Source organism: Taudactylus pleione, unplaced genomic scaffold, assembly GCF_031769625.1.
Source record: "Taudactylus pleione unplaced genomic scaffold, aTauple2 ptg000201l, whole genome shotgun sequence".
Lineage (NCBI taxonomy): Eukaryota > Metazoa > Chordata > Amphibia > Anura > Myobatrachidae > Taudactylus > Taudactylus pleione.
Window position 1 is genome coordinate 17,410,794 of NW_028284603.1, and position 23,134 is coordinate 17,433,927.

At 40.9% G+C, this 23,134-nt stretch overlaps 1 protein-coding gene across 1 annotated transcript in view; it reads right to left on the reverse strand.

Annotated features, from left to right (window-relative positions):
• The window catches only part of CAMKMT (calmodulin-lysine N-methyltransferase), a 531,467-nt gene that overhangs the window by 490,685 nt on the left and 17,648 nt on the right, over nt 1–23,134 (reverse strand). The window contains exon 2 of the mRNA XM_088477271.1: nt 12,009–12,184. Within this exon, the coding sequence (XP_088333397.1) occupies nt 12,009–12,184 (176 nt within the window). The remainder of the gene's footprint in view (nt 1–12,008; nt 12,185–23,134) is intronic.

Consider the following 23,134-nt stretch of genomic DNA (forward strand, 5'->3'; position numbering starts at 1 on the left):
TCGGGAGTTTCTGGATAAAGACGAGATAAAGATTTTGTCTTTTAATAAAATTCATTTTAACTCATAATTATTTTAAATTTTTGGAAAACTTTTTTATTCAAATAGAAGGAACAGCGATGGGGACAGTGTTTGCTCCCAGCTTCGCTAATTTCCACATGGGTAGCTGGGAGGAGAAGTACATCTATGGTGACCACAGGTATAAGAATCAACTAGTGCTGTATGCAAGGTATATAGATGACATCCTAGTTATATGAAACGGCACAGAAGGGGAATTCAATGAATTTATGGAGTATCTGAGAATGAACGAATATAATTTGTCGTTCACATCCAAATTCAGTCATGATGAAGTAGAATATTTGGATCTAGTGCTAAGTAGCGATGGTCAAAGAATTATAAGTAGTAACTACATTAAACATGTAGACTCAAATATCTATGTGTATTATAGGAGTGGCCATGCAAATCACTGGAAAACGAACATACCCTATTCTAAATTTTGCCGCATACGCATAAACTGTGCGGATGATCACACTTGTCAACAACAAATAGAAATTTTCTCGGATAGATTTAAAGAAAAGCAATATCCAGAAGATATCATACAGAGAGCGAAAAATAAAGTTAGGGGAGTGAAAAGAGAAACTTTATTACAGTATAAAAAGAAAGAAAACAGTGGAAGAAATGTTGTTTTTGTGACGCAGTACAATAATAAAGAGAAAGAAATTAAAAATATTTTAAATAAACATTGGGAAATTTTAAAGAGTGACACCATTTTAAATCGAGTGTTACCAGCTAAACCCATGATAGCATTTAGAAGGGCAAGGAACTTAAAGAATCATTTAGCACCAAGCACTTTAAAGCACTTAGGGAAGAGCACTATGCATTTTCTTAAAAACAACGGCTTTTTTAAGTGCACAAGTTGTAACATGTGCAAATTTGTTGATAGCAATCATGTTTACTTTTTTAATTGTGATGATACAATATCTTATAATATAATAAGCAAAATGAAATGCCTTTCCTCTTGGGTTATATATATGTTGGAGTGCCCATGCCATCTTTTATATAGGGAGACAAAAAGGAATGTCAAACTCGGGATACAAGAGCATGTTAGGGCCATTAGGAATAAAGTGGTTAACCATTCTGTACCAAAACATTTTTTAAAGTGTCACAATGGGGACCCAATAGGTCTGAAATATAAAGCAATTGAGTGTGTACAATTGAATGAACGAGGGGGTGACAGAGACAATAGAATGTCACAACATGAGATGTTTTGGATATTCACTTTAAACACAATGGCTCCCTGTGGTCTAAATGAAGGTTATGAGTGGACACCCTTTTTATGAATCTTTTATGAACTTTTTATGCTATCATGTGATTTAATATATGTATTTTTATGCTAATGCAACCTTGGGTTTTATATAATTTATATTTTATTATACATTATATATTTTTAATATCAGTTTTTATATCTAATGGTATTGTATGATAATAACTATACATTGGGTCTTAGAAAATGCAATTTGAGATGTTAAGGTTTATAGTCAATATATTTGCAATATGTAACTCTGCCTGGTAGAAATAGGAAACCTCCGTTTTTTGTATTGTACCCATGAATCACAATCTTGAATGTAGGTTTTAACCACAACAAAATGGTGTCCGCCATACAAACTTTATGTACTTCTAGAAAATGGCCACCGGCTGCTATGTAATATGGAAAATAGCATGTAGTGACTGATTATCACTAGAGCACGCACCGCTGGAGACGGGCAGTGCGTGAGAGGAAGGGGAAGTTGAAGGAGATTAGATAGGAACCTCTGCGATATTAGGATATCCCGCGCATGCGTGGTATCCTAATATCGGTCTAAAATGGCGGCGCCCATCGGAAATCTGTTTTGACCATGTATGGGCTCTAGGTAATTAAATGTATGGGTATAAACATGGGGAAGAGGTTCTCTCATGTTATCCTCCTGACGAAGTACGGCTATTTGAGCGCAGTGGACAAAACGCGTTGAGGAAAGGGCTACCTACGCTTACTGACTTTGGCCAGTCAAAAGATAAGCTTTCTGAATATCTTTTAAATGTAATGGTTTCTATATATGTGTGCTCACGTGTGTGTAATAAAAGTTGTGTTTAGTGTTACACTATGAGAGTGTTCTTTCTCTCTCCCTATATATACTGGGTTCGTTGAGACACTGTGGATTTAAGTATATTGATCTGTTTGGGGGACCAGAAGTGACATCCCAAAAGACACCACACACTACAGGCCTGTATTTAAGGGCAACATGGTACGCATAATATATATGTGTGTTGCGTGATACCAACTTCCATAAAAACGTTATTACACTATGAGGCGCTTGTTTCCATCTTTTCATATTTTTAAGAATCTTTGAGAACTGCTCAACAAAGGACACAACTGGGAAACTTCGAGCAGCCACCTTCTGAATTGGGAGTAGTGTCATAAAGTGGAGTTGTAACTCAGAGACGTAACTCTGTAACTATATATCTGTTTGGTGTAGCGCTGTGATCAGTATCTATATATACATATATTATTTAGATATATATATATATATATATATATAAATACATACATACACATATAATATCTCTATATCTATTTGGGTTTGTTTTGATTTTTCAGCCTAATGATGGCTTGCTTCACTGATAGTGACAGCTCTTTGGATTGACAGCAACTGATTCCAAATGTAAATGTCACACCTAGAATCAACTCCCAGACCTTTTACCTGCTTAATTGATAATGAAATAACGAGGGAATAGCCCACACCTGTCCATGAAACAGCTTTTGAGTTGATAGTCCCATTACTTTTGGCCCCTTAAAAAGTGGGAGGCACATATAGAAACAGTTGTAATTCCTTCACCATTCACCTGATTTGGATGCAATTACCCTCAAATTAAATCTGAAAGTATGCAGTTAAAGCACATCTTGTTTGTTTCATTTCAAAGCCATTCTGGTGGTGAATAGAGGCCAAAATATGAAAATTCTGTCAATGTCCCAATATTTATGCACCTGACTATATATATGCATGATTCAGAGATAGACGCATTGCCAATATTTACGCAGTATTAGCGATTGTTTGCCACTGCACATGCGTGATTAAATTGCGATTACGCACACACAGAGGATCCACTTTGAAATTCAGTGACAGGTAGTCAGCATTTGGGAATGTAATGGGGGGGTAGTTAGAAACACGCAGGCATGTCTGACTGTATAAACACGGTTTTCTGGGCAGCCATAAATTAGCCACTGTGTCCTTGCTCGCAGAAAGAGAGACCTCTGCCTGTCTGGAGATAAGCTGTATCTGCGGCATGTTGGACTTACTCAAAAGGCTGATGGCCGCCTGTTCTGTGTTCACGGTTTCCAGTTTTGTGCTAGAGCGGCGGATGTGAGACGCTTTCAGTGGACGTCTGTAAGCACTGGACGGCAAGTGAGCCCTTAGCATATTTTCGCAATTGCGATCCGTGAGAGATCGTGGTTGCGATTGCATTAGAGTACATCAATGAATCAGGCACTATGTTCACAAACAGATTTGAAACTGCAAATGGACTTTTATAGAACAATGGCCCTCATTCAGAGCCGTACGCTCTGAGCAGAGCGCACGCTCTGAATGAGGGCCGTCCTCCATAACTATGGAGCGTCCTCCTGGACGCTCGTATAGCTGTGGGTCACCACCCACAGCCAATACGAGCGTGCAGTTTGATGGCCGCGATGGTCTTGACCATCGCGACCATCGAATCTGCGAGCCGTAGCCTGCGGTTGAGGTTTTCAACCGCAAGGCCTGGAGTGATTTTGGCTCTATCAGAGCCAAAATCACTCCCACTGACATCACTAGTGATGTCAGTGGGCCGGCTTCTGATGGGAGGCGTTCCCGTGGGAACGCCCCAGTCAGGGAGACACGCCCCCGGCACGCCCACCAAAGGGGGCGTGCTGTCAATCAACATCGACAGCACGCCCCCTTTGATCAGACACAACGAGCAAAGGAAAGTCCTTCGCTCGTCGCGTCTGGCGCATGCGCACGACGGAGCTTCCTCCGTCGTGCGTATGCTCAGTGCAGAACATCGACCCACTTGCGAGCGGACAGCCGCTCGCGAGTGGGTCTGAATCAGGCCCAATGTTTGCTTCATGACCAGCTTATTCTACTAATGAGTTTTCCATATGGAAAAAATGTGCACTTCAAATATTAATGTTGCTTGTATCAACATTTACTAGTGTAAAAAAGCAAAATAATGCTTTACCCTTCATTATTTCTCTCTAACCGCTAAATATCACAGAAAACCTTACCTTCCGAGGGGACCCAGAAATGGGCAAGTAGGACCCCAAATTTTTTACATGATAGGTCCCTGATAGCACACAAGCGCGATCACTTAAAGGTTACATACACACACGCAAACTTCATCTCTCCTATTCTGTACCCTTCTTTCTCCCTCTCCCCTCTGCACATCTGATCACCTACTCCACACAAAAAAAAAAACATCTAAAATGAAAACAATATGTCCTAAACCCAAATGCCCTCAGACCCGCACTTGCCACAAAAAGCTCCTAAATACCACAAAACCCCATTAAAATGCATTTCATAATTCACCACATATCACTGAGAACACCTCTTCCAGGGAGTACTGGTATTTGTCCACTACTAGTTGACTACTAACGACCACTAAATAAAAATTAAATTTCCACAATACCACCCTTACCAAAGAGTGCACTTCCCCTGTCAGTCAGGATCCAGGTCTTTCCTGCAGATGGTGCTTATTTGCCCCATATCTGATCTACAGTTCCTCTTCTGCCTCGTGCAGTTACGTGGTGCGGCAATGGTAGTTTCTTTCTATCCAGATCTTCTACACAGACACCTTCATGCACCACAGTCCTAGCTGTGACTTACTGTAAGTACCAGCAGTCATGGATACAATAGACTGCCTCCAACAATCAGATTGCTGGCTTTCCCAATTACAATTAATAGAACCCAGCTGGGCTCAGCCTCAGGCTAGAGATGACATAACCCCTCTCTCAGGTGTTACCACTAACCTCCAGCACTGATGACTCATGTGGGCATTCACCCATCAGGTAGCCTCTATAACAACCTGCTCAGTGTACGCCTCCATTGCCTGAGTACCAATTGTGTTCTACATAGGAGCTCCCGCTCCAGAACTATATTCTCCCGTATTGTTTTCTTCCAGTGTTGTTTTAACTCTGGTGTTTGGTTTCCTCGACAGCAGCACATACATACCTGTATTTTAATCTTTGTTGTTTTTAGTCCTTATACCAGCTAAATACGATGTTGCATTCATGGTGGGAACCAACTATACTGGGTTGCAACCTGGGCCCTCACTGAGTAAAGTCCATATCCTCTTGTGGGGATTCCTGGTGAACCTGTATCAACACATCTGTGTACCTTGTGGCATGCTACCAAAATCCCACACTTTGTGTACTCAGCTGTACCCTCTGGATTTGTGTCTACTGTGTTTAACACCTCAGGATATTCCGTGGCTACCACCTCTCGGAGTATTGCATCTATACCTCTTTCAGTGTCTTCCCCCAAGAAGCAAAATTCCTAAAGAAGAGGTGCATTCAAAGCCCCAAAAAATCGTTTCTACCCAGCTATATGCCTTTGAATTAGCTTCAGTTTGGAGGATATTGTTGCAGTTCTAAGTGAAGTGTTAGCAACTGACTGTAATACTAATAGTTTTTTTTTTTTTTTTTATTTCCTTCATGTGCGACACGATAACTAACCTCTCTCACAATAAAATGATCTTTTGAAATGTATTCTGTCCTTGAGGTGTGTTGTCTTATAAGCTACCACTTTTATTATAGGAAATTCTATCAGTTATTAGGTGTGTCTTTCCAAATGAAAGCATTTGCTTTCCATAGAAATATCAAATCACTCAAATACAAAAGGAAACTTGTCTAAGAGCACAGAAAATAAAAATCTATGCTATCGGTTGGAGGACAATTGATGCATGAACAGTACAGTACACAATACTGTATGTAGTATAAAAACAGTTGGTATTCTATACATATTGTAGTTACATGGATTATTCAATGTTGATGAGGCAGGGTTCTCTACACACATCATACATATGGCAGATCCAGTTCTTCTCATGGTGTATATGTTTGTTGCCATGACAACTACTGAATACATACCCTGTACGCTGCTCTTGACCTAAAGCTAGTCTTTTGAGTGCAGTAAATGGTCTCAAGGTTATGTAAGAGAATTCAGTGCAGGGGTAGATTTTAGGACAATAAATGGATTGAAGGTCATATTTCTAGAATGCTGAACACTAGTTTTCCAATTTATAACATTAGAACATTATATGCAATAGCCTCACTAAATACAATTAAACTGTTAGCAAAAGCAGGGTTTTTTTCATATTTTTACCACCCTAGGAGTATCAAAATCTGAACAACTGGCCGATGGTATCAAGGTTTTGGAATGACCAAATCAATGTCCAAACCTAAAGTATTAACGAGTAGTCTTGTAAGTAGGTTTGGGGCAAAAAAATTGTATTCAATAAAAGAAAATGAGCAACATCTGAAATTATTGCAGAGAAAGGTTGCTCTATGCCCCATTCCATCCTCCTTGCTCACCCCCCAACCCACCACAAATGCTCCATTGCGGTTCCATCCCAGGTGCTCTTTTTGTGCAATTAAGCACCACCTCTGCTTCTACATAACCCATGTCAGACCCTGGAATAAGTCTGGTAGGTAGCAGGGTTGAAACCCAGGTAGATCCTTTCACAGCGAAAAGACTTGGGTTGACAGGGCTTGCTCCAGCAAATTCCCAGGTCAAAGTCTCTTTAGAGAAAAAAAAAAATATTTTACTTACAATAATAGAGTTCAAAACACAATATTTGCAATAAACATACTATATGTAGGATGTAAATTATATATGCCAGAGATCGGGATGCCAGCGCTCTGAATGCTGGCACCAAAATCCTGACACCAGTCAGAATCCCGGAGACAGCATCCCAACGGTATTGGGGTTTGGGGGAGCGTTAGGCGCTAGGGGGAGGGTTAGGATACTTACAGACAGGTGTCGGTATCCTAACCCTGTCGGGATGTGACCGCCAGGATCCTAAGTGCCAACATCCCGTACCCAACCCACATATGCACATAATAAAACTATATCTATACCATCCAAATCCTCCGAGTGCAAATATGGTGAATATTGATGACTGGAATGTTAAAAATTGCTCACAGCTGTCAAATTTTTCATAATTTGAATTATAGCTCCCTGAAAACACCAGAAAGAAAAATAAATCAATCAAACCATTGCTTTCCATGCTGAAACATGATGAAGTACTGTCTGTCCAGTTTTAATACGTCTCTTTGAAGCTTTTTAGATTGAGAATGTTTTTTAGAACACTAAAGGTAAGGGCAGAATATTGGTCCCTGATTCTTCCACTGCCATATTTAGTGCATGAGAAAACCGTGCTCTCCGTGGCCAGAACGATATACAGCTATGACTTAAGCTGGGTACACACTATGCCATGTGTGTACCCCGCCGACGGCACGATACCATGGAAAGATCCATTGCATCTGCATTGCACGATCGGTGTACGACAGCACAATGTGTGGCTCCACACTGCATTTAGCAGAATGGGGTTGTTCATTACATTGTTCCATCAGCTGTGCAGCACAGCAGATGGGATGATGTGATGAACAACCCGTGAGCATGCATTATCCAATCCACGCAATATATCGTTCTGATCCACATTGGAGTGATATATATCGTGCGAGGAATCACAAACTGTATATGGCTTACGCCTTCTCTTGCTTGAGCTTCCCTAGTAATATTGGTACTAGAGGCAGCAAGTATCATATTCCAGTTACTGCAACTATTTTTTTAAGGTGCTTGACAGTTGACAGAGAGTAACATTTGCATTTTTAGTTGTAGACATCGTGTCTATCTTGGCTTTGTGCAATTTCCTACTATTAATGGGAATATTTCCTGATATAATTTCCATTCTTCTGGATGTACATAAATCTTGCTTAGAATAAGGCATGTTTGCCTCTGAAGGACAATGCTTGCATCTTTCATCTTGGTCCAAGTCTATGTGCCACCCCGTTATTGGAGAAAGTACATCACTGTTTTCTTGCATTACCATATTTTAAGGTTCTTTTGAAAAATCTGTCAGTGGAATGCTTGTATTCCATGTTAGCTGGCTGTCATTTGTACCAAGTTTTAATGAATACATGTACAGACTCCTGTAGTTAAGTAAACACAATCTGATTTCTCTAGATTCCTTGTTGCAGTCATTGAGTACAGCTTTTATGCAAATCGGATTGTCCAACTATCACTTGCTCTGATTCCATTCTTCTGTCTTCCTCAAATATGAAACTGGGCCTATGGTAATGCCTTGAATGTTGAGGAAAACATTTTCAAACTTCTGCACATTCCTTTATCTAGGGCCAGGGCCAAATGGGCCTGGGGCAGAAAATGTTCAAGGGCCTCTACTGAAAAAGGGAAGAGCTGTGTGGGTCACGTGCCACGTGGGTATGTACAGTACACCCCTACACTATCAGCCCCACTATCTTCTTAAATACATAAAAAAAAAAAAAAATTGTGTTAATTTTGTGATAAAACTAGAACAACTATTTTAATACTTATGATTTATAGCTGTGTGGCCAGTTAGGCAGCTGGTCATCATCATGCCGTCATGATGTATACGGTATACGTGGAGGCCTGGAGCTGTAGCTCCATCCGCCCCATTGTTAATCTAGCTCTGCCTAGGGCTAGTATTGTTTGTATAGACCAGGGATGGGGAACCTCAGGCTCGGGGGCCGTATAAGGCCCTCAGAGTCATTTGGTCAGGCCCTCTGAGCTCTTTTCTGCTAGCCTCATCTGGCTAGCAGGGTACCTAGAATGGCACCCTGCAGCCACAATCTATGCAGCAATGCCGCCTGGAGCGTCCTTAGGACACTTCAGATGGTCACACCGCTGCCCTTACAGCTCCCCCAGAGCATCCTCAGGATGCTCCGGGCATTGCTGTGATCACTGACGATTGTGGCCCCCGCCGCATGTGACATCACAAGCCCGTGAATAATGTTATATACATCAAAATGGCCCTCGGCAGAAAAAAGGTTCCCCACCCCTGGTATAGATCCTTGGCTGTAGCTTTGACTCTTCTTACTTTGTTAATCTTGGAAACTGAAATTGATCCTTACAGCAAGTCTATTATGACAAAATAATTGTGATATAGATGAGACTAGGCTTGCTGATATCGGGATCCTATCAGCATTACAATATGTTTATATAAGTAGTAGGGCACTTGTAATATTTATATTTCAGCAAAATGAGTGCAGTCTGCCCCCTCCTGCATAGTCAGTGCCAACTTTCCAGAAGCTGTCGGCATGTGTAGGAGTCTCCGCCGATGGACTCTTTGAATTTCTAGGTAAGACCTTCTAATTAAAAAAAAAAAAAAAAAAAAAAGGAGGCCAAACTTAAGCGCAGACCAGAAGGAAAGATACTGGGGTAAGGAGGAGCTGTGCTTATACAGTCAGGTGCATAAATATTGGGACATTGACAGAATTTTCATATTTTGGAGTCTATTCACCACCACAATGGCTTTGAAATGAAACAACCAAGATGTGCTTAAGCTGCAGACTTTCAGATTTAATTTGAGGTTAATTACATCCAAATCAGGTGAACGGTGTAGGAATTACAAACGGTTTCTATATGTGCCTCCCACTTTTTAAGGGGCCAAAAGTAATGGGACAAACTAAACAATGCTAAATCTAACTTTCACTTTTTAATATTTTGTTGCAAATCCTTTGCAGGCAATTACAGTCTGAAGTCTGGATCGCATAGACATCACCAGACGCTGGGTTTCATCCCTGGTGATGCTCTGCCAGGCCTCTACTGCAAATGTCTTCAGTTCCTGCTTGTTCTTGGGGTATTTTCCCTCCAGTTTTGTCTTCATCAAGTGAAATGCATGCTCAATCGGATTCAGGTCAGGAGGTTGACTTGACCATTGCATAACATTCCACTTTTTAGCCTTAAAAAACTCTTTGGTTGCTTTCGCAGTATGCTTCGGGTCATTGTCCATCTGCACTGTGAAGCGCCGTCCAATGAGTTCTGAAGCATTTGACTGAATATGAGCATATAATATTGCCCGAAACACTTCAGAATTCATTCTGCTGCTTTTGTCAGCAGTCACATCATCAATAAATACAAGGGAACCAGTTCCATTGGCAGCCATACATGCCCACGCCATGACACTACCACCACCATGCTTCACTGATGAGGTGGTATGTTTTGGATCATGAGCAGTTCCTTTCCTTCTCCATACTCTTCTCTTCCCATCACTCTGGTACAAGTTGATCTTTGTCTCATCTGTCCATAGGATGTTGTTCCAGAACTGTAATTGCTTTTTCAGATGTTGTTTGGCAAACTCTATAATCTGGTCTTCCTGTTTTTGTGGCTCACCAATGGTTTATATCTTGTGGTGAACCCTCTATATTCACTCTTGTGAAGTCTTCTCTTGATTGTTGACTTTGACACATATACACCTACCTCCTGGAGAGTGTTTTTGATTTGGCCAACTGTTGTGAAGGGGTTTTTCTTCACCAGGGAAATAATTCTTCTGTCATCCACCACAGTAGTTTTCTGTGGTCTTTCGGGTCTTTTGGTGTTGCTGAGTTCTCCGTTGCGTTCTTTCTTTTTAAGAATGTTCCAAACAGTTGATTTGGTCACACCTAATGTTTTTGCTGTCTCTCAGATGGGTTTGTTTTGATTTTTCAGCCTAATGATGGCTTGCTTCACTGATAGTGACAGCTCTTTGGATCTCATATTGAGAGTCGACAGCAACTGATTGCAAATGCAAATGTCACACCTAGCATCAACTCCAGACCTTTTATCTGCTTAATTGATAATGAAATAACGAGAGAATAGCCCACACCTGTCCATGAAATAGCTTTTGAGTTGATAGTTCCATTACTTTTGGCCCCTTAAAAAGTGGGAGGCACATATAGAAACCGTTGTAATTCCTACACCGTTCACCTGATTTGGATGTAATTACCCTCAAATTAAATCTGAAAGTCTGCAGTTAAAGCACATCTTGCTTGTTTCATTTCAAAGCCATTGTGATGGTGAATAGAGGCCAAAAAATTAAAATTCTGTCAATGTCCCAATATTTATGCACCTGACTGTATATGCTGCCAGTGAAAAGATTATTTCCTGAATTTGCCATAGAAAAAAGTACCATCGCAGCACAAGAGTCACACAATAGGATGGTAACGCTACAGGCAAGGGCTGCAAATTTGTGATTTTATCTGTACATAGGGGAAGGTTTACCAATCCTCCAAAAGAGGACAAATGAATCAGATTATATCTATAATTTTACAGAAAGTGTTTGATAAATGGTAGCTATAAAGTGATTGGTTGCCATGGACAACACCTCCACTTGTCTTCAACAAATATCTCCCATAGTCAATGTATATAAGATGCATATGTTGCAGTCTACTGTATATTCAGCAGTCACACAACATATTTTCAAAGAAGTATCTAGGAAAGGCATACAGCCATGGTCAGCCTGTAGAAACAAGCAATTACTGCCTCTTTCAGAGTAGCTTCATCTACATTCCTTGTTGTAATACCCTTATAATGTATACATATAGGGAGAAATGTAATAGTCTGCGCATTGAAAGTATTGGCAAAATAACAGCGATTTTGCCCGATGTTTTAGCATGACAATCTTTTAAAAGGCTCACCTGGTTAGTTCTGCCTTTTAAATGATTGGCACTTTAAAACATCAGACAGACCCGCCAGGATCTCACCGATGCCTGTAGGCTATTACATATCCTGCATAATATTATATGCATAAACATATATAAATATTGCCTGCTCTCCATCTGGGTCATCTTATACAGAAAAAAAATCTAAGATTTTGAGTATTAAAAATGTAATTAATAGACAGAGGAGGAGAAAATATCAAAGCCATTTTTAAATACAAATACATATACATACATTCACAAGAACAAGTAATATAAGTAAAAAAAATACCTTAAACAAACACTGTACTGAGGAAAGAGAATACTAGTGTACTGAAACCATGTATGTTGCTTGTCTTCAGTTTCCTCCTTTTTTAATTCGATAATTGAGAAAAGTTGAAAAGAATTAAACCTTCGGACAGACACTTTCTGCAGATTGTCCTCATCTAAGCATTTCTTCCTCAGTGCCTAAATTAGCAGAAACAGAAAAACACAAACTGTAGATGCAACAGGCTGTAATACTTCATCATGTCAAAACAAAAGCTAAATTTACTTATTACCAAAGCAATTATCAATGATGCAGAGTTACGGGTTTGGGAATAGGATGCCGGCACTCAGGATCCCGGCGGTCAAAACCCCAACACCGGCATCCTGACAGGGTTAGGATGCCTACACCTGCCAGTAGGTATCCTAACTCTCCCCCCTCTCTAACCTTCCCCAGTTCCTAAACCTAACCTCCCCATCCCCGCATCCTCCCCCTAGTGCCTAACCTGTACCCACCCCCTAACCCCGCTACTTACCTTCGGGATGCCAACACCGGGATTCTGACAGGTGTCGGGATTCCGACGACTCTAAGCGCCGGCATTCCCCTTTGCTCGGATATTGACCGTATCCCGAGTTCCATGATCATAAGCAAAGTTATCCTGTTCCAGCAAAAGTTTTTCCCTATCTTTTAAAGTGTGAATTTTATTAACTTCCTTCTCACCTCAGTAAAAGTACTTTGATGGTGTCCTTCTCCTCAGGCACCTGGCACCAATAGCGATCACCTAAGGTGCTGCCTGACTTCCTCCATAGCAGCAGAGGTGCAATGCAGCCTTTCTAATTGGGGTCACTGGATTGGATCTCTGCTACTACAGAGAGCCAAGAGACACCAAAGTGGAGCAGCAGAAGTCCTGGCAATATATGGTTTCATTTTTCATAGAGTGAAAGCCTGCATAATACATTTAGAGACACCACTTCGCTCTAGTTGACAGGGGAGCAGTCTTTAGAGCATACCCAATATTTGTTACAGTATATGTAGGGGGTATGTTTAATGAAGGAGGGATAGTCAAAAACTGGACAATCCCTTTAATACATTATCAGCCAAGTCACCTACAGCAACATCACAGAAATATTTTTTAGACCAATTTGAAAAATTGTAAGGGGTAAATTTACTGAAGTGAGAGTTTTCAGAAATGGAGATGTTGCCCATAGTAACCAGATTCTAGCTATTATCTTCTAGAGGGTGCAAGTTTAATGTTTAGTAGAATCTGATTGGTTGCTATGGGCAACATCTCCACTTCTAAAAAACTCTCACTTTAGTAAATTTACCCCTAAATGTCTAAAGTACTAAAAAACAAATTAAAAAAAACATAATCCATATTTCTAAACTGCAATTTCGCTTAACCAAATTGCAAGCAATATAAAGGAACATAACATAATGACAATTAAGTACTTTATATAGTATTATGAAACAATATCCTTTTTATACTGTCCTACATCTGGGGGTTTGTAATCTTGCACTTTATATTCATTAAATGTACTTTAGTCCCCTCAAATTCTAAAATTCATAAGAGGCTATGTTTAAGAAAAAATTATAACTCAATGGATTCATAAAAATATACATTTCATAAAGCCAGACATATTGGAAAATACGGTGAGAAGATGACCCCAATAAGACCTGACCGTTCAGTTCCAAAAGACCTGGATCTCATCCAATTTGGCCATTCACATGGATTGTCTAACTGGACAGTAGACTAGATGCTGTGGCTGAGATACAAGATCATCCCCATTGGCTCAACATTCCCCCATTTGCTAAACTCTTAAATAAAATTAAACTGAAAATCATACAGAAAGTGGATCTGGTGCTGTTTTCTTAACTAGTTCCATAGCACTCCCTTGTTTTCTACACACGGTGATGGCAGCAATTTTGTAGGCTGAATTTATGAGAATGCAGCTTCGTAATTCACTAGGAACAAGTGACATCAATGAGGCATGAGGCACATCATCCCTCACAGTGGCAGAATAGTTAGCGCTCGTATCTGAGTAAGGTTACTGGATACTTGTGAATTGAAAAATCGTAGTTCTCATATATTGGTTCAGGCACAAAACATCTCTCTACACCCAACACGTTACTTTCCACTGCTAGCTTACTGTATGTTAAAATATAATAAATGCTCTATATGTGAGCACAGCACCTATGTGCCATTATATTTTTATTTTATTTAATAAAAGAAGCCCATTCTTATCTCATCTCCCTTCAGCTTCTTTATCTAATGTGATTTGGGATCAGCTTGACCAATTCTTCATTTTACATTTACACAAAAAAAAAAAAAAAAATGATCATGGAGTTCTTTCATGATCTGCTACAGGCTATACATGCGGAAGGTGCATTAAGAAACCATCATCTTATGAATAGCTGTCCTCTTGAAGCTATGTTAGAAGATCAAGCTCAGAATGGCCTATCAACTAGAAGATTCTTCTCAATGTCAGAACAGACAATGCCAATGTGAAATCCTTGAACTCAACATGCAGCATAACTGAATAAGTAAGTATTCATCCATGAAAGATGGAGAAGAGAAGTATTTTTTTTTTTTTATGGATCTGCGAGTACTGCTTACTGCCTACCTTTCTACCAGAAAAGCTAATAATTGAGATTTCTAACTTTGGAAAGTAAAATAATGGAGCACTTCCTAATCACCTCCTGCAAGATCCATAAAACCAACAAGTTCCACTTGAAATGCCAGCAAGTTCCAATAGCGACTTTTGGTTCAGAAAAGATAGAAATAAGGAGAGTTTCATTATTCACTATTAACTCATAGATTTCATACACACCACTAGTTATAACTCGGAGTAGGGTGGTTTAAAAAAAGTAAAGAAAAAAAAAAAATGCTGTATACTCTGCATGTGCGTCTTTTAGTTTTGTACTTTTAATTGTGTTTTTAGGTTATAATATTCTAGGATACTTTTTAGGTATTTTGTATAATCTATAGAAATAACACAGAAAATAACAGAAAAAGTAAATCGAGTGAACAAACAAAAATATGGTGTATTGAAAAAAAATGAAATTATATACAAAAGAGAAAAAAAATATGCACATTGGAGAGAGAATTAAAATTTATAAATATCACTGCTATGACATTTCTAATAATGTTTTGTCATTATACTTATTGATTTATTTTTTGTTTTGTTCTGTTGTACTTTTTCTCTTTCTTCATCTTACTTTTCCCTTTTTTCCTTTTAATATGCCACTTTCTGTTTTGTCATTGAATGCCAGAGGTTTCAACACCCCACAAAAACGATCTATGTGGTTTTCTTTTGTCCAGTCCCATTCTGCTGACATTGTTTTTTTTACAGGAGACACACTTTAAATAGGCGGGCCATCCCACGTTATCCACCCGACGTTTCCCTTCAACCTACTATTCGAATCATAGATCAAAACGTTGTGGGGGTAGCGATATTAATCCATAACTCTGTCCCTTTCACAATACTCGACTCACTCCACAACGAAGAAGGCCGTTTTCTCATACTAAAAGGTCAGCTCAGTGGGAGGAACATCACTCTAGCAACACTGTACGCCCCTAATTCAGGTCAGTCCGATTTTTTTCCGCAGCTTCTTTTTGGAGTTACATAATTTCCAACATGGGGAGGTCATACTAGGGGACGACTTTTAACACCATACTTTCACACAACCTAGATTACTCAGGTAATTCCCTGCACTCGTCTAACTCCAATAATTCCAAAACATTGAAGAGGCAAATGACTGAGGCTGGTCTGTTTGATTCCTGGAGAGTTCTTTACCCCACAGCCAGGGATTATACTTTTTATTCCCGCCCACATGACTCATACTGTAGGATTGATATGCTCCTCTACAGTGCCTCATTGACTGATACACTCGTAGACTCGACCATTTTTGCCAACCCATGGTCTGACCACTCAGTATTGTTGGCTCGCCTAGAATGGATAACTTCAAGTTTAGGGGGCGCTTCTGGAGGCTTAACGAGACACAGATTTCCAAACATTGCTAACCACCAAGATGAGAGAATTTTTTGAGACCAATTCTACCCCGGATGTCTCTGCAGAGACGGTATGGGAAGCTCACAAAGCAGTAATTAGAGGGGAAATTATTAGGTATGCCTCACATCGCAAGAAAATCCAAAAAGCAGCAATACTGACTTTGACTAACCAAATGACCCAACTGGAGGCAACACATAAAAGTACACACGCTGCTTTAACTTTGCAACAACTTGACAAAGCCAGGGGTGAGCTACATAACATTTTAGCTGAAAAAACGGAAAAAAAATCGGGCAAAAATTTTATGACAAAAGGTAATAAGGCGGATGCTTTGTTAGCTAAAAAATTAAGAGCTAAACGGGCATCACAAGCAATAGTGTCTCTGAAGGATAGCTCGGGTAATTTGACATATGACCCCAAAGTTATTAACCAAACTTCAAAGAATACTATGAAGCATTATATAATATACCTCCTCCTCTAGACTTTACTTAATCCGTAGATAAATGTAGGGAGTATTTCACCTCATGTAATCTTCCCGCTATTTAGTTCCCACACAGCGCTTAATCTTAGCCAGGATATTTCGTCAGAAGAAGTTATTCAAGCTTTTAAAACCCAGAAGCCTTCAAAGGCTCATGGTCCAGACGGTTTCCCAATGATTTATTATAAGTCCTTTGGGGCCGTTTTAATCCCGCACCTAACAAAATAATTCAATACTATTTTGGATGGGTCACTATTTCACCCGGAATCTACCAAATCCAAAATAATTGTTATCCCTAAGCCAGACAAAGACCACAACTTATGTTCAAAATTTCAGACCCATTTCTCTCCTGAACACGGACATTAAGTTGTTTGCCAAGATTTTGGCGAACAGACTCATGAGATTTTGCTGGTATTAATTGATCTGGATCAAGTGGGTTTCATACCCCATCGTCAGGGTCTAGACAACACTCGCAGAACTATAGATCTTATCCACACTATCAATCACTCCAGGTTACCTTCGGTGATTTTGGCGATAGATGCAGAAAAAGCATTTGACCGAGTTTCTTGGCCATTTCTATTTCACACCCTAGAAAAGTTTGGATTCAATGGACGCTTTCTACATGCCATTAGATCACTCTATCAGAACCCGCTGTCGAAGCTGGATAATTGGCTGAGACAGAATCAGTTTAAAATTAAAGCTGCGCGATGCCATTTTGCGAATGGCAATGAGACGACATTTTGCGACTGGCCGCCCAGTGCCATTTTAGTGAATCTCGCCCATTATAAGTACATACGCCAATGCTATTATTTAGTGTTGTGCGATTCCCACGCAATAGAAAGATGTTAAAAGTCCTCATCATATATATATACAGACAGTCACTAAAACATATAAAATGATCAACCCTGTAAAACACGTACCATGGTGTACTCCACAAACACGTAGTCGCACAACGCTAACTAGCATCTTTTCTCAATACCCCAATACTTACACACTGCACACTTACATAAAAGGTTCCCTAGTATTAAAGTGTAATATTCAAGGTTTATTCAGTATTAGCAATGTTGTGAAATAAATGTTATTTGATATCTAAGGTTTAGTACATGGTAAGCAGACCGTGTTTGGTGTTGTACTGATCCACTGTGTCTTTGCAGATTTCCAGTGCCATTGGTGAGAAGATTGCAACATGTGTCTACAAACTATGGACCATAGAGAGTTAAACATTAAAATGTACTCTGTAATGTAACCAGCTTAGATTTATTATGCAGCGGGAAAAAGGACACAAAGGGCTGTTGGAGGCTGGATTGTGTCCATGCAAACTGACCTATGGACTATACTGTAACAGAAGAATCAGGAAGAAGAACCAATGGAATCATGCCAAACTATTGTATTCCCTATCCCTGTAAGAGTATATATGTGGGCTCTCTGAAACTAGATGCCCAGTCTGCTTGCTTTGCTGTTGACGGAAGTTTCTACTTTGATGCCGGGATCTGGGTCCAGAGCGCGTGCCTATGTAACGACTGTACCTTGGGTCTGTATGATTTATTTGCGCTAATTGTATTTAGATCACAGCGTGTAACTAGCTGTTTTTATATTGAATAATAACTTTGTGTGCCTTGTAACCACAATCAAAGTCTGAAAGCAATTATTTCTTGTGCGACATAACGCTAAACAGCGACAATTATTTTTTAGAGTGTGTAGGTAGGTAGGAATCGATACCGCTTTCATTGGTTACAACTAACGGTATTTGTTCAGATGTGTTCAGCCTGGGAAATGGGACTTGACAGGGCTGCCCGCTCTCGCCCTTGCTTTTTGCTCTATGTATAGAGCCATTAGTGGTACACATTAGAGCAAATCCTAATATCACAGGAGTAAGTATGAGGTCCCAACAATACAAAATATCATTGTTTGCCGATGATGTGCTTTTCACATTGCCCAACCCGACTGTAGCTCTCCCTTCCTTGTTCCTGGACGTGCGCCAATTCGGTGAGATCTCAGGATACAAGGTTAATGAGTCAAATTCCGAAGCACTCACTTTGCATAGCTCACGTCAAATATGGGTTGGTTTGGAGTCCACTTATAAATTTCAATGGCGCCCGGCAAAGATTCGCTATTTAGGCATCTATATCACCAAACAATACACCCAATTGTACCGCGCAAATTATTCCCCCAAGATTCGGGCACTGCAGAGGGGCATTTCGACTTGGAAAGTATTGTATATTTCCTGGATAGGTAAAATAAACGCAGTCAAAATTAACGCACTACCTAGACTACTATACCTATTCCAGACACTTCCGGTTCGTGTCCCTATGCATGTAATACAGACGATACAAAAATTGTTTGGGAGATTTATTTGGGGAGGTAAAAAACCACGATTGAGCCATTTAACTTTGTCCAAACCAACGGGAAATGGTGGTTTAGTTCTTCCAATACTACAGAATTATTATTACGCCACCCAATTGAGACATATAATTTCCTGGCACTCTTTCCCAGGCACAAAAAAATGGGTTGATATAGAAAACGCATCTTCCCCGGATTTAGGCGTATCCTTTCTTCCCTGGCTTCCACGGGTTCACAGACCAGCCTCGGCCTACTCTCACCCTTCCATCCAATTCACTCTGGTGACACTGGATACAATTAATCGACGTTCTTCACTCACATCATTTCCATCTCCTTTAACTCCTATCTGGAAATATCCTCTATTTCCCCAAGGCTCCTCGACAAACTTGGCTGCGCCATGGCTCTCATCAGGTAGAACATGTTTTTCGCATCTCTCTGGAGAGTTCGCTCCCTCCAACTTCACAGATCTTCAAGAAAGATATTACCTCCCTCCCAATCTTCACTACCCTTATTTCCAGGTTACCCATTTTATACAGACTCAATGTCAATCTAGAACTCTTCGTCAACCCACCCAGTTTGAACAAAAAAGGTCTGTATTCGGTGGGGCAAAAAAGGTGAGATCTCTCTAATATACCATTCGTTTTTGGCCCCATAACAACCCCCCAAAGAAAAATTTTAATTAGCTTGGGAACGTGATCTTGGGCTACAACTAGATGACGAGGGATGGGCCCGTATACGACAGCAAATCTCAAAAGCCTCTATTAGTGTAAGCACCAGGGAAACATCCTTCAAAGTCTACACCCGCTGGTACTTAACACCCGACAAACTACATCACATGTATCCAAACTCCCCCGATAGATGTTGGCGTAATTGCGGTATGGAAGGTTCTTTTCTCCACATTTGGTGGGATTGCCCCATGATCCATTAGTTTTGGTCTATGACGGTAAAATTAATGTCAGAAATTATCTCCTCTGTTGTACCCATGGATCCACTTGTAATACTGCTCCAGGAGCGTCTGAGTTCGGCGTCGAAGCCTGAAAATAAATTCATTGGGCATGCCTCTAAACTTTTGATATCCAAATATTGGAAATCTCTTCAATCTCCTAATAAAACAGCTCTAATAAACAGGCTATGGTACATTTCTTCAATGGAATATATTATTTCCATGCTTAACAACACAGTACCTACACACCAACAGATATGGAGCCCTTGGTTTACCTATCATAACTCCTCAATACCAGGAACACCCCATTGATATTTACGTCACAGTGGATATCAGCAACACACCATCTTTCTACTGCTTTTCTTTTTCTTCCCCTTCTACCCTCCCTTTCCCCTCTCTTAAAGATGTATTTAATATAATAGTTGTTTTTGATTTATTGTTTTATATATATGGAATTTTTTGAAGATTAGTAAAAAAAATATAAAATTACACTACTTGTAATAATGTGGAAAAACAGAATGTGACACTTCTGTTATATTTGCTATTTTTGATACCAATATTTTGCTATCATTACTGGACAAATTTATATTGTATGTACGTAGTGTATTTAAAATAAAAAGATTAAATAAAATAATAATAATAATAATAATAATAATAAATTTCCTATTGTTTTAGCCTACATGTCAATATTTTTATTTTATATCTCTTGCAATTTATATTTTTAAACTACCGTATGGCTCTATTTTTAGTGTTTATTATTGAGCCTCTGATTCTGATTGTCTAGTTTAGGATTTCCACACTCCAGGACCCACTGGTATTACAAATTAATGATGATTATATGTTACATTGGGCACGATTCAATTAAACGCGAAGTGAATAGTGCCAGGAATGAGCTCCCGGCGCTATTCAATTCTGCGAGAAGTTAGGTAGGGTAAGGCACATTCTTGCACCTAAACACCCTGTTTAAAGGCGAGAGAACGAGCCTTCCTCGACCTAAATTCCCGGCGCGATGCTGTTTTCCCGGCGCTAATGGCAGAAAACATCATTGCGCCACGACTATTGTCGGATTTCTGCTCACATCCCCTGAGGGATGAGAGAAGAAATCCTAGTCGGGCTTAGCAGTGCATATGAATTGAATAGCTCCGGGAGCTGATTCCCGGCGCTATTCACTTCGCGTTTAATAGAATCGTGCCCATTGAGAGTACAATATTTCATATATACAGTATGTGTACTACAGGGTCAAACAAATTTTTTTAAAAATCTAAGGGCCAGCTTACAAATGTAGGAGCCAGACTATTACCTGCAACCAAAATATATGAAAACTACTATAGAAGACTAGTGTTCCCTCAGGGCGCCGGAGCTAGAGAGGGCAATCTTGTGCGCGCGCCTCCGAAAAGGGGGCGTGGTTATGAAAAGGGGGCGTGTATAAGACGCGTCCCCTTTTCGTCATACTTGGGGGCGTGCCCGGCGCTTACGGACATGCCGGGCAGCCCCCAAGCGCTGCAGAATGGGAGAATAGATGCCGGGCGCATGCGCCCGGCGTCTATTCTCCGGCGGTGACCGGTGGGTGAGAACGGCTCCCGCAGGCTGTTAGGGCAGGGCGCTTTTTGCCCTCCTCCTGGAGGGCAGGGTGCTTTTTGCCCTCCAGAAGGAGGGCAGGGCGCCGCGCCCCGCTAAAACAGCCTAGTGGGAACGCTAGAAGACCACTCATGCCCCTTCAAAATTCCTTGCATACCATTAGATCCTGTTATATGCCAGTCTCTGGAGCCCAATTCATAATATGTCACACTGCAGTGCTCTCAAGTCATAGTATGACATACCACAGGGCTACCAATACACAGTATTGCACATCGTAGTGCCTCAAATACATAATATGCCATACCATAGTGCCCCAATACATAGTATGCCACATCACAGTGCATCCATTACATTGTATGCCACACTATAATGCCCCCATTACATAGTATATCACACCACAGTACATCCAATACATCAGGGCTCGACAAATCCCGGGCGCCGGATTTTAGACCTGGTGACCGGGATTTCCAAGCCACACCCCCCCTGCCGCAGAGAAGCTCCAATTGTCGGGCGCCCGCTGAAATTTACCAGCGGGCACCCGACTCCCCGCAGCTGCAGCCGGAGCTCACTCCTGAGCTCCGGCGTCGGGCTTCCCCACAGGCACTATGGGAGAGACGTCATGACGTCTCTCCCATAGTTCCGAAGAGCGGCAGACTGCAGCGGACGCAGGATCCTGGCCTAAGGTAAGTATTCTGTGTTTGGTTTTTTTGTGTGTGCGCGGCACACTTAGAGGAGGATAAGTACTGGGGACACTATTAGACTGGGCTTAGTACTGGGGGTACCATTGCAGGGGGCTCTATTACAAGGGGCTTGCTACTGGGAGACACTATTACAGGGGGCTTACTGCTGGGGGCATTATTAGAGGGGGCTTAGTACTGGGAGCACAATTACAAGGGGCTTACTGCTGGGGACACTAATACAGGGGCAGCCTACTGGGAGAACTATTAGAAGGGGCTTACTACTGGGGGCACTATTACAGGGGGAGCCTACTGGGAGAACTATTAGAAGGGGCTTACTACTGGGGGCACTATTACAGGGGGCTTACTACTGGGGACACTATTACAAGGGGCTTACTACTGGGGGCACTTTTACAGGGGGCTTACTACTGGGGACACTATTACAAGGGGCTTACTACTGGGGACACTATTACAAGGGGCTTACTACTGGGGACACTTTTACAAGGTGCACTATTACCGCACTATTGTCTCCACGGCTCCAGGCTGCCTAAGACTCTGCACTGCTTTGATCATCAGGGACCCTTCTGGGCAGCCAGGCGCCATCCTTTTTGCTCAGGGACCTGGGAGCTAGCCTTGCTTGCAATAACAGAATGGAGGGCAGAGGCAGCTAGGGACATCACCAAAGTGGCGCTAAAGCTGTGAGGAGAGCCAGGTCAGGGTGCGGATACTCAGCATTGCAGCGCATCCTGCAGGAAACAGAAATCCAACCAGTAGTGTACCAGTCTATAACACCTCCAACCACAATATGGTGGTGGGTCCTCAGTTTGCACGACTACCGCTGGATTCAATAGTCACGCAGTGAAGAAGTGGAGTTTAAACAAAACCTCAATCTCGTCACTGACAGGCCAGGGTCTCTGCAAATGCAGTTACCAGGTGTAAAATCTTAGTCACCATGGCGAGCAGTACTTGAAGAGCCCTGGTCTACTACATAGGAGTTGTATTAAATCCAGAACATTAATATTTATTAATATTCATTAACAAATTATATTTGAATCATACTTTTACTATAATTGTACACTATTTTATGCTAGCTCATATATATTGAGTGAGCAATTAATGTGTTGCTGAGA